We start from the raw sequence: 13455 nt of genomic DNA on the forward strand, positions 1-13455 counted from the left end.
GAGGTCCGGTGTGCCGGCCAGTCTGTGGATGGTTTTTAAGGCCTTTTTCCATCTGCCTCGGCGAATGCGAGCTGGTTCCCCTTATTCCGCCTCAGTTACACTATGTCGGCGATTGCTGCGCAAACACCGTTTCCATGTACGCCTGCATCATAATTACTCTCTCACGCAAAACACTGGGGTTACACTCGTCTGGTGTGAGACGTTCCCGGGGGAGGAGGCATCCACTGAGGGTCGAACAGCACAATTACCCTGGGTTTGGTATGGGGCGCCGGTGGGGTGAGTGGACTGCTGTAGCCTGTTGTGGGGTTGTGAACCACTAAGGGCTACGGCGGGAGCGACGCCTCTCCGTTGTTTGTAGGTCCCCAGTTCCATGCAATACAACTATCCTACATTTTATCAGGCTCCCTTTGAAACATCCCCTTAGAAAAATTTATGAATTACTGTGCTGGTAAACCTCTTGCGTTATTTGATTTTCAAGCAGCTGAGCAAAACTGAACGTACTCAGACATATCTCTCTTTGCTTATTCTGATCGTCACTAAACTGACACACAATATTTTTAGCGCAACGCAATCTCACTTTCAATAATCCCTACAAATGAATGGCCGTGACTGGCAATAACCTATACCTTTCATGACTTACCTCACAAAAATCTTCGTTACTCGAACTACTGCAATACAGCAAGCGCCAATACTGCCAGCTAAATAAGTGTTATGTGGACATGCGTCCGGAAACGCTTAATTTCAATGTTAGAGCTCATTTTAGTTTCGTCAGTATGTACTGTACTTCCTAGATTCACCGCCAGTTGGCCCAATTGAGGGAAGGTAATGTTGACTTCGGTGCTTGTGTTGACATGCGACTCATTGCTCTACAGTACTAGCATCAAGCACGTCAGTACGTAGCACCAACAGGTTAGTGTTCATCACAAACAGATTCGGTGACCGATGGAGGCGGACCAATTCCATGGCCTCCACGCTCTCCTGACCTCAACCCTCTTGACTTCCATTTATGGGGGCATTTGAAAGCTCTTGTTTAAGCAACCCCGCTACCAAACGTGGAGACTCTTCGTGCTCGTGTTGTGGACGGCTGTGATACAATACGCCATTCTCCATGGCTGCATCAGCGCATCAGGGATTCCACGCGACGGAGGGTGGATGCATGTATCCTCGCTAACGGAGGACATTTTGAACATTTCCTGTAACAAAGTGTTTGAAGTCACGCTGGTACGTTCTGTTGCTGTGTGTTTCCATTCCATGATTACTGTGATTTGAAGAGAAGTAATAAAATGAGCTCCAACATGGAAAGTAAGTGTTTCCGGACACATGTCCACATAACATATTTTCTTTCTTTGTGTATGAGGAATGTTTCCTGAAAGTTTGGCCGTACCTTTTTGTAACACCCTGTATATTTAAGAGAGATCAGCACAAGTCTCTTCTCTTTTTTTTTAATCGCATTCACTGAGGACTTCTACCTTATTACTGTGACTTACATGTCAGTTAGTACCGCTAAATCGTCTGCAAAAGACAAGAAATTTTTCCATTCCGTAAGGATTTTATCTAAGATGAGTGTGAGGAATGTTTCCTCAAAGTCTGGCCTTACCTTTTTGTAACACCCTGTATATATCAGTTCATGACATCCAGTCTTACAAATTTCCTTTTTCTGGTGGACACATGTCAAGATCGTCCACTTATAGCAACCTCTCAAAATTCTGCCATCTCTCTCCCCACATCCGCCACTGCTGGCGGCTCACCTCGAACTGCGCAACGCTACGCGCTGTTCACATCCAACTGTTCAACACTACAATAGCAAATATTCCAACAATGCAAATCAGCCACAGACTGCACACAGCACAGTCAGTCATTTTCATACAGAGCGCTACGTGGCGTTACCAACATAAAAACCTAAGCAGCCTACTTACACCTTGAGGTTTTGAGCTAGATACGAAAACAAAACTCTCCATTTCCCTTGTCGCCAGTCAGTAAAATTTTTACGGAACAGATCGTGTGGAGCTGAACTTTAAATTTTTCGTAATTGGGGCTTTATTTTTTAACTACGAAAATGACAAGTGTGAACTAATTTGTACGAACTACTTTTTGTTGCAGCAGTGTTTCGGTACTACAGAGAATCGAACTATTGACACCTGGAACCCACAGTCCATGTTCCTGGCTGCTGCGTACAGACTGTTTCTGTGCCCATGGCTCACCTGTGGGCGTGTTGCCACAGGAAACTACCGTTCGCGACACACATTATTTCCACGAACACTATCGCTTTTGCTCACTCAGTTGAAAACTGGCGTTTATTTCGCTCTTTACGAGCGCTTTATTTAAGGCAGTTCAAATGTTGTTAATAATTTCTACCATGTGGAGATAACTGGAATTTACTTTATTGTTAAGTCAATCAAAAAGTATTACTGACTGCTTTCCAGAGCAGGATGAGGAATAGGTGTCTAATTTACAGTTCTGGTACACACATAAATGACACTTCACTTCACTGCCAATTTCTTACAACATGGTTTTATCCTAAACACAGCAGTATATAGTGTGAGGACTCAAAGAAAACTGGTACCGTATGACAGTCCCTCTGTAAAAAATGTTATTCACCAAAGATATCGGTTACCAGATCTCAAGGAGCGTTTTAACTTTAGCGTTTCAAGAACAACGTTACTTTTACTGAAATGAAGTTAATTATCTCTTTACAAACTGACTTTTACTTAGAGCGAAAATGGATGCAAAGTGCGATAGTAATACGTAGCACAATGATTACCATCATTAAAAGTTTTGAAATACACTGTTACTGAAATTAATTACTTCAAAACTGTGAAGTTATTTTAAAATATAGTTAATCATCAACAAGTTTTCAAAGCGCCCACATTTAATTGAAGCAGTAATAGCTCTTTAAGCCATAACAGAGTTATATTTAAACTGAACTAGAATTTATGGCAGACATTATTTGTCCAAAACTTGGATTCTGATAAGAGGTTTTTGATCGTGTGAATTAACCCAGAAACCTGAACAAAATTCAGTATCAGGAAACAAGATTAAGTAAGTGACACTAGGAGAATGAATTTAAGAAGCTTTTTAATGCCTGCTTCCATTCAAAAGTTGCACAATATTAAAAGACAATAATATTCTGAACAGTTCTAAGCACAGTTAAATTTACGAAAACGTCCTTCCCTTAGTTGTTAAAGGGGTTGTACTGCCGTCGCTGATGTTGGGTGCCTGGTAATTTGTCAAGCTCTGCGCATCTTAAAGCTGATATAATATGTGGTGAACCGTGTTGCCTATACGAGCCATTGTTCTTGAAATCGCCATAGCTCTAGATTATGATCGGAAAACCTTGCATGCACGACCCATAATTCTGAGAGACGACTTTACACCATAAAAACAACAACCACACAAAATCTCATTTCAGTCGGCTTAGTATTGGTGCTATCAGAATTTCGCCTCTCCACACATGACACAGTCCCACGTTCGCACACACTGCTAACCGGTCTTCGACTCCCCACCTTTCTACTCCTGCTTGCCACGACAGGTGCTCCAAGGTTATTCAAAGAAACGGATGTAAAACCACTAATGGATCCCAGCCTTGTGATTATTGCTTTCCAAAATGCTAATACATAATTATTGCCCGTAGAATATTACAGTCATGTTTCCTACACTGAAACCGTACATTCAACTAAATACCTAGGTATTACCATTACGAACAATTTAAATTGGAAGGAACACATAGACAATGTTGAGGCGAAGGGAAACCAAAGACTGCGTTTTATTGGCAGGACACTTAGAAAATGTAACAGACCTACTAAGGAGACTGCCTACACTACGCTTGTTCGTCCTCTTTTAGAATACTGCTGCACGGTGTGGGATCCTTGCCAGATAGGACTGACGGAGTACATTGAAAAAGTTCAAAGAAGGGCAGCACGTTTTTTATTATCGTGAAATAGTGAAAAGGGTGTCACTGAAATGATACAGGATTTGGGCTGGACATCATTAAAAGTAAGGCGTTTTTCGTAGCGGCGGGATCTTCTCACGAAATTCCAATCACCAACTTTCTCCTCCGAATACGAAAAATTTTGTTGACACCGACCTACATAGGACCGATCACCACGATAAAATAAGGGAAATCAGAGCTCATACGGAAAGATATAGGTGTTCATTCTTTACGCGCCCTATACGAGATTGGAATCACAAAGAATTGTGAAGGTGGTTCGATGAACCCTCTGCCAGGCACTTAAATGTGATTTGCCGAGTATCCATGTAGATGTAGATATAGATGTATATGTAGATGAACGTTCATGATAATCATATACTGTAGCTCAAATAAAAAAAAAAAGACGCACCACAAAGGAATTATCCGAAGGGGACGGAAATTTGTAAATGTTATATACATGTACGGATAAACAAATGATTACAATTTCAGAAAAACTGGATGAATTATTCAAAAGAAAGAACTCTATAAATTGAGCAAGTCAGTAACACACTGATCCACCTCTGGCCCTTATTCCGGCAGTTAGTCGACTTGGCACTAATTGATAGAGTTGTTAGAGTTATGAGGGATATCGTGTCACATTCTGCCTAATCGGTGCGTTAGATTGCCAAAATTCTGAGATGGTTGGAGGGCCCTGATCGCAATGCACCCAACGTTCTCAATCGAGGAGAGATCTGGCGACCTTCTTGGCTAAGGTAGTACGAAGACGGGCAGTAGAAACTACCGGCGCGTACAGGCGGGCATCATCTTGCTGAAATTTAAGCCTAGGATCGCTTGTCATGAAGGGCAGCAAAAAAGGACATAGAATATCGTCGATGTATCGCTGTAATCTAAAGGTGCCACGTATGACAACCAAGAGGTCCTCCTACGGAAAGAAATGGCAGCCCAGACCATCAATCCTGGTTGTCGGACCGTATGGCGGGCGGCTGTCAGGCTGGCACCCCACCGCTGTCTGGGGCGTTTCCAGACACATCTTCGGCTGGGAATGTAATTCACTGGGGTAGAATTGTCTTCAGTGAGGAGTCTCGCTTCGAACTGAGACCCGATACTAGCAAAGACGTGTCTGGAGAGAATCTTGACAGTGGTGGGATACCACCCTGGTTGGTTCAAATGGCTCTGAGAAGTATGGGACTTAACTTCTGAGGTCATCAGTCCCCTAGAACTTAGAACTACTTAAACCTAACTAACCTAAGGACATCACACACATCCATGCCCGAGGCAGTATTCGAACCTAGTGGCCGAGCGGTTCTAGGCGCTGCAGTCTGAAACCGCGCGACCGCTACGGTCGCAGGTTCGAATCCTGCCTCGGGCATGGATGTGTGTGATGTCCTTAGGTTAGTTAGGTTTAAGTAGTTCTAAGTTCTAGGGGACTGATGACCTCAGAAGTTAAGTCCCATAGTGCTCAGAGCCATTTGAACCATTTGATTCGAACCAGCGAACGTAGTAGTCGCGCAGTTCCGGACTGAAACGCCTAGAACCGCTCGGCCACTCTGGCCGGCGACACCATCCTGACTGTCGGCCGCCAGCAGTGGTGGTCTTGGGTGCCATTTCTCTTCGTAGGCACCCTTACAATACAGCGATACATCGACGATATTCTGCGGCCCATTTTGCTGCCCTTCGTGACATGCGATCCTGGGCTTACATTTCCGCAAAATAATGTCTACTTACACATGGCGAGAATTTCTTCTGCCTTGTCTACATGTCCGCCAAACCACACCTTGACCAGCGGATTTCTCCCCAATTGAGAACGTTTGGAGCATTATGGGCAGCACCCTATAACCACCTCGAGATTTTGACAATCTAACGCACCAGTTGGGCAGAATTTGGCACGATATCCTACTTGAGGATATCCAACAACTCCATCAATCAGTGCCAAGCCGAATAACTGCTTGCACGAGGGCCAGAGGTGGACCAACGCCGTATTGACTAGCTCAATTTGCGAAGCTCTTTTTCCTGAATAAATCATCGAATTTTTCTGAAACTGTAATCATTTGTTTTGCTGTATATTTACATCACATCTATCGATTTCCGTCCTATTCGGACAATTCCTTCGTCGTGCGTCGTTTTATTGGTCTCAGAGTGTAGCTATTAACAAAAATTCATTTATTTGCCCTCATTTAGAGGTAACCTATCAGACAACAGAAAGCTGTCCATTTGGTCTACATTTCTGTATTAATTTTTGTGGTTAGAGATAAATTTCAAAAGTTCTTTTAAAATTTTGGGTTCAATTTAAACTAATACATTGTTGTTGTTGTTGTGGTCTTCAGTCCAGAGACTGGCTTGATGCAGCTCTCCATGCTACTTCATCTCCCAATACCTACTGCAACCTACATCCTTCTGAATCTGTTTAGTGTACTCATCTCTTGGTCTCCCTCTACGATTTTTACCCTCCACGCTGCCCTCCAATAATAAATTGGTAATCCCTTGATGCCTCAGAACATGTCCTACCAACCGATCCCTTCTTCTAGTCAAGTTGTGCTACAGATTTCTCTTCTCCCCAATTCTGTTCAATACCTCCTCATTAGTTATGTGATCTACCCATCTAATCTTCAGCATTCTTCTGTCGCACCACATTTCGAAAGCTTCTATTCTCTTCTTGTGCAAACTATTTGAAGTCCACGTTTCACTTCCATACATGGCTACACTCCATACAAATACTTTCAGAAACGACTTCCTACACTTAACTCTATACTCGATGTTAACAAATTGCTCTTCTTCAGAAACGCTTTGCTTGCCATTACCAGTCTACATTTTATATCCTCTCTGTTTCGATCATCACAAGTTATTTTGCTCACCAAATAGCAAAACTCATTTACTACTTTAAGCGTCTCATTTCCTAAACTAATTCCCCCAGCATCACCCGATTTAATTCGACTACATTCCATTATCCTCGTTTTGCTTTTGTTGATGTTCATCTTATATCCTCCTTTCAAGACACAGACCATTCCGTTCAGCTGCTCTTCCAGGTCCTTTACTGTCTCTGACAGAATTACAGTGTCATCGGCGAACCTCAAAGTTTTTCTTCTTCTCCATGGATTTTAATTCCTACTCCGAATTTTTCTTTTGTTTCCTTTACTGCTTGCTCAATATACAGATTGAACAACATCGGGGATAGGCTTCACCCCTGTCTCACTCCCTTCCCAACCACTGCTTCCCTCTCTCGTGCCCCTCAACTCTTCTAACGGCCATCTGGTTTCTGTACAAATTGTAAATAGCCTTTCGCTCCCTGTATTTTACACCTGCCACCTTCAGACATTACAATATCAAAACACTAGCTATTGACCATAGACGATCGAATGTATGATACGATTAGGTTCAGACTACTAAAAAGGAACCCCGCAAGTTTATAAGAAGAAAATACCCTTATTTTAAAATAAAAGTGAAACGACTGCTTGTACCATCCTAGAGCATGCGATCATTCTGAGAGTACTAAAAGGGAACCCCAGAAGTCTATGACATGAAAATATCCTTATTTTAAAAATAAAAGTGAAACTACAGAGTATAATTTTGTTTAAAAGAGAAACAGTGTTTACAAACTATCGGTAAACCAACTATCACAATATGCGCTAATGGTCAGATGAAAATTCATGCTTGCTCAAAAAATGGATAAAAACAACACTCTTCGTCTATCAACGTTTATCGCATGTTTTTCAAGATCCGCATTGTTGGTTCCTGTTCAGTTGATGGGAATCTAAACACCAACAAGTATCTCGAGTTCCTAAGATATGGTGCTGACGCAGTTACTGGAAGACATCCCACTGGGCACAAGGCAATCGTTGTGCTAGCAACATGACGGACGTCCCTGCCGTACGACATACGTAATGGCAGACCCTATTAAGTTTAAAAATGGTTCAAATGGCTCTAAGCACTATGGGACTTAACATCTGAGGTCATCAGCCCCTAGACTTAGAACTACTTATACCTAACTAACCTAAGGACATCACACACATCCATGCCCGAGGCAGGATTCGAACCTGCGACCGTAGCAGCAGCGCGGTTCCGGACTAAATGCTTAGAACCGCTCGGCCACACCGGCCGGCCCCTATTAAGTGAACTTATGGAGAGCACTGGAACAGTTGGTCAGGAAACACCAAATGGTCTGTACACTCACCAAACTCAGCATTTCTGTAGATTTATCTCTGGTGAAAATTGAAATGAGAGATCTGTTAGGAAACACCGGCCTGGGCTGCTGTTAACTCCAGATGAAGTTCAAGGTGTCCACCCAGTCATGTCACGAATGACGAATGTACACCGTTAGGAGATTGGGATAGTACCTTTTGCAGAACGGTGCTCCTTCTTGTCTGCTCTGCGACTCTGGCTCTCCCGAGTTTCTTGCAGTAGATGCTGTGTATGGGACTGTTGCATTCCTTACCGGTGGTGCCCCCTTGGTGCGACAGTTTCGCAATATGCTGTGAAAATAGTAAACTCGACAAAGCTGCCGGCGGTCTGCAGCATCTGCTCTCAGAACAGCATCCAGCTCTTCTCCATTCGTATTCTCCTAGAGAGTCACTCATACTCATTGCTGCCTTCTATAGTTTCTTTTAAGACTCACGCCGTGTTATAAGGCTGCGACTGGTACGTCACTGCTCATAGACACAATGGATAGTCCATGTTGATACATCAACAAATCGGACACTTTCGTTCGCAGTGTGATTATCGCCACGTCCATCTTCAGTAGTTGATTTTTGCTGCTCTGTACCACTTCGACGGTGACCCATCTCGAAATGGTGATGATGCCCATCCGACTGTCACACTCATCCCACTGACACATACATACGCTGCTATGACTTACCTCAGTATAAATCTTACTTTTGTTGTTAGAGGCTGTGTTTTATCTATTTGACAAACTGGTAAGCTAGATATTTTCTGTGAAATGTATGGAATGTCATACCAATGTATCAGTAAGCGATTCATTATTTCAAATTGGAAATTTCGAGTATTAAGTAAATTTATATATTTCAGCATTTTTTAAAATTATCTTTTTACTTTTATCCACATTTTTCAGTTACTGCTTATACGAGGGCTCATCAATAGAGACTGAGACCGATGTTTTTCACAGATGGTCATTGTTCAATTACAGTGTTTATATGATCTTTTTCAAAGTAATCCCCTTCTACTCGAATTTGCTTTTTATAGCGTCCCTGTCAGTCCTCAAACACATGGTGCAGGCCATAATTTGAAAGGTCCTTGACAATCGCCTCACTTTTCTCGAACACTGCTTGACAGTTCTCAAATCGAATGCCCCGAAGCTTTGCCTTTAGTGATGGGAATAAAAAAGATCATGGGTTCTAAGATCGGATCTACAAGGCTGATGCAGTACACAGGTGGTATTGAAGTGTGCCAGAAATGGCATGACTTGATTTGCGATTTGAGGCTGTGCATTATCATCATGAAGACACCATCTAGTCCGAGAAAGTTCTGGTCGTTTCCTTGCAATGTGCTCCCTGTTCCGTGACAGTAAAAAAATGTGATCACCATAACTTTCCCTGCATATAGAACAGCGTTCACCTGTTTTAGTGATAGAGAACCGAGTAATTTCCACACTGTGCTGGCTCGTTCTCCTAGACGATCATAATGCAGCCATGACTCATCAATGATGACAATAGATTCCAGAAACGCATCCCCTCCGTCAGCAAAGAGGACACGGGTATATGGAAATGACCATGTATAATCGTGAATGCACTTGCCTTATGAAATTCTCAACACTTCACTTAGATTGCGTAATGTTATCCACCGATCCTCATGCACAGTCAACAGGATCTCTGTCGATATTGACTTCAGCCACAGCAGGAGCCAAAAACCAGGCCCACCTTGCTTAACACAGACAAGTTGGCCTTTGTTGAAGTCCTTGAACCATCTAAACACTGTTTGCACGAGGGAATGCATCTTCACTGTACGCCTGCTGCAGCTTTTTGGAAGTTTCAGTGGCTGTTTGGCTTAAATGAACAGAGAAAGTTATTGCACCATACTGCTCCTCCATTGTTTCGTATGTGAAGTGCAAAGAGCATGTACAAAATATATCATTCAACCAACCTACCGATACTTGAGTGCTGCTGCCTATGGAAATTAGACATACGCGGTATCAGATATCGATACCACCCTATCGACATCTTACAGTTGGCAATGGATTTGCAAACTTTAGTCAGACGCCAATGGCGGTCGCCCTGGATCTGGTGCAGTCAATGGAGCACGCCTGTGTAGCCACACCTCCAATGGCTCGGTATCGCGAGCACCTTCTGCCGCCGCAATATAAGGCGGCCGGCGGCAGGCATCCAACCCACTTGTACACAGAGCCCCTACACTACGTAGGAGCTGCCTAGATGCGCCTCCAACTCCATCAGTCGTACTTCAGTACAGAGTATCTAATCCTTGTCGACATTATGAACCGCACTCTACTCTTTCTCCATTATTTGTAATGAATCTTTGTAACTTGGAGAAATAAAAGATAATTAAATCTTCTGTTTACTGTGTTAACCTGTATGCTGATCATTTCTGTCCTGTCCAGCTTTCCTCCAATGACAACTGCTGCACCACTCTGCAGCCCACCTCTTCTCACCACTGTGTACAAAGTCATACACAGCAACGTAAAAAGCCACTGCAAGAAAAAAGTCAGTCCCAGTCTTAGTTGATCAGCCCTTGTACATCCAGTACATTAAAATTATCAACTCGTCATTTGAATAGTGAACTACTGTTACCATTTGAAAGTGTTGGGTGAACTTTGACTACAATAAGTCTACTGAAACTAATAAAAATTAATCCACAGGTTGCTGTGTAGTTTAGGGACTATATACGTGATCACACATATGACACACATGTATTGCTATGTGGGAACAGAACTCCCGGTCTATATCTCCTTGGAGCATACTCACGAACGATCAGTACAGCCTCTTTCTGAACGACTAAATACCGCCATGCCACGAGTGATTCTAGGCAGCGTTCTCCACAGGCTGGTACGCATTCTGTTTCAGCTTCCGGACGACGGACTCCGTCTGCACGAATGGCCCCGTCCCTGCCTGCATAAGTGCGGGTCAGACTGGAGCACTGGACACCGATCCTAGCATGTACTACGTCTGCACGGCAGATGCTAACGGAGTACTCACTCCCCTGCTCTACAAGTGCCACAACGGAAAGGTTTATGACCCTGAAACTTATAGGTAAGTTAGTAGCAGAACGACTAACAATAGTCAATGCAAAGGCAAGATGAAAAGTTTTAGTTTTATCGTTACACATTAACGCATGTCAAGAATCAACTTCGCAACAAATTTTCCGTGGCAGCAACCGTGTGAAAATTTCAGTTCGCATCACATTTGAGCAGAAAATCCGGCTTTCAGATATTAGCACCATTTTCATCTCCTGAGTTGTCCCATAGGTAACGTCTCTAAGGACTATTATTGTTATTATTATTATTATTACTATATTGTTACATCGTTTCAGTCCACTGAGCAGCCTAATTATCGCAACATCTAGATATAAGATAAACAGAGCTAAAATGAGAATGGGAAAGGGTAGCAGAAAGAGCCTATCGATTTGTTGATTACCAGAACTTGTACAGACACTGCAGCAGAAAAAGTAAAGACTGTCCTTACTTAGGAAGCAGAAAGTCCTAAGCAAACGTGACGTCAGAAGAAAGTCAGTGAAGCCAAACAACGCTTTATTCAACAAAGAAATTCTACTGGTAACCAACATGGACATGGACTGCAGGAAAACCTGCAAAAATATTACAGCTGGAACGCAGTGTAGTATGGAAATGAAACTTGAACTGAGCAAAGACAAAATTTTTAATTTCGTTGCACAGAACAAAACGAAAAAAGTTACATACGAAGTTAACAGATGTTGTAAAGAACAGAGAAAGAAAAAAATCTCTTTGAAGACCTTACCAGAAAGAAGGCTAGCTGATGGTAGCATTCTAGGTCGCCCAGTAAGGAATCTGTAGCGGCTGACATGTGAAATGTAATTCAACACGGAAAAGATCTTTGCGTCAATAAAAGCAGACTAAAAGAACTAACTTTTTTCTGTAATATAATGGAAAAAAAATGAATCAACATGTTTTTGAAGATGCTGAAACAAAAATGGTCGTTAAAATGTCAGTTTTCCTGTGGCGTTTTAGTTTTTCTTTCTTTTCAGAATTACCCTTTAAGGCATGTACCCTTATGCACCTAATTGTTTTTTTAGGAAGAATTATTAGTCTAGGCGTAACCACTTTACGTGTCGCTTGTGGAGCTTCTTTGATGAAAGTCCCTCAATAATAAGTCAATGCCGATTCACTTTACTTTCCTCTGTCTTGGAAAGTTTTTGGTGGATTGTCGCTTAGACCAGAGCAGTTTTTAGGAAAAAAAACCAAAGATATAGAGATGAGCAACTGTAAGGACAGCTTATTTTCCAGTCCTTTATAGTGTAGCACATGTTTCCCACTTAAGCATTGTAATTTCTGCCTATGGACTTTCAAGGGAGCTGATGGACACTTTAACAAAATAAATACATTTTTAAATGAAATCATTCCACTTTTGGCTATTAAAACATTATTTATTGCGATTGCAGTTTCGATATGTGGTCATTTTCAAGCGTTGTGGAATGTTGTAACACAATAACATAAACCTGTGCCGTGTTGTGTATTAGAAGCTGCATGTGATATCGTGAATTTATCTGCTATTCCACACACCATACATGTTATGAAGTTGGAGAAATAAGGATATAAACACTTAAGTTTAAGCTATACGAAATTTAAAAGCAAGTGTATCTATTATTATATCTCCAGCTTTCTAACGTGTATGGTATGTGGAGCAGCAGTTAAATTCACAATACCACTTGTAGCTGCTCTTACACAACATGGCATAGGTTTATATTATTGAGCGGTTTACATCCCACAATACTTGAAAATGACTACGTGTCGAAAATGCAATCGCAATAAATAATGTTTTAATAGCCAAAAGTGGAATGATTTCGTTTCAAAATTTCTCAAAGGCTGTGGACCCAGTTGTCATCAAACTTTTAAAATAAATACAGGCTAACTCCCCTCAACTGTCGAAAAGTTATTGAACTGCTCACCCCCATTTTCTCGTTTTGTCTTTATTGAGAAGTGATAACTAATTATAGATGCAGGAATACCTTCCCACACCTTCAAGGCCTTGAAAGTTCTTCACAAGCTCCAGTTTCACATGTTCAGCACCAGGGAGTAGACAATTATAGGTTTCTTTAACAAGTTATATAATTGCCCCAAGTTGCAGTGATTTTTGCATAGTCTAATCCTTCTGTTTCTAGTGGTATGATTTAAGCAGGACGTTTCTCTTTTTTTCGACAACTTTGTTAACAAATAAGGAATATATATGCGATAAATGAAAATAAAATGCATAACGTAATTAATTTAAATATGAAAAATATTATAATAAAAGTGTTATTGAGCAGTAGAAATAATTTGTTTATAAACTTAAATGTCTTCTTGTGAGACATAATGTTCTCTTCCTTGTCTTGCT

At 41.8% G+C, this 13455-nt stretch overlaps 1 protein-coding gene across 1 annotated transcript in view; it reads left to right on the top strand.

Moving 5' to 3' along the window:
• Positions 1 to 13455, top strand: part of LOC124619855 — a 136113-nt gene that overhangs the window by 107423 nt on the left and 15235 nt on the right. Inside the window, exon 4 of the mRNA XM_047146467.1 lies at positions 10954 to 11139. Within this exon, the coding sequence (XP_047002423.1) occupies positions 10954 to 11139 (186 nt within the window). The remainder of the gene's footprint in view (positions 1 to 10953; positions 11140 to 13455) is intronic.

This window comes from Schistocerca americana, chromosome 6, assembly GCF_021461395.2.
Source record: "Schistocerca americana isolate TAMUIC-IGC-003095 chromosome 6, iqSchAmer2.1, whole genome shotgun sequence".
NCBI classification, from domain to species: Eukaryota; Metazoa; Arthropoda; class Insecta; order Orthoptera; family Acrididae; genus Schistocerca; species Schistocerca americana.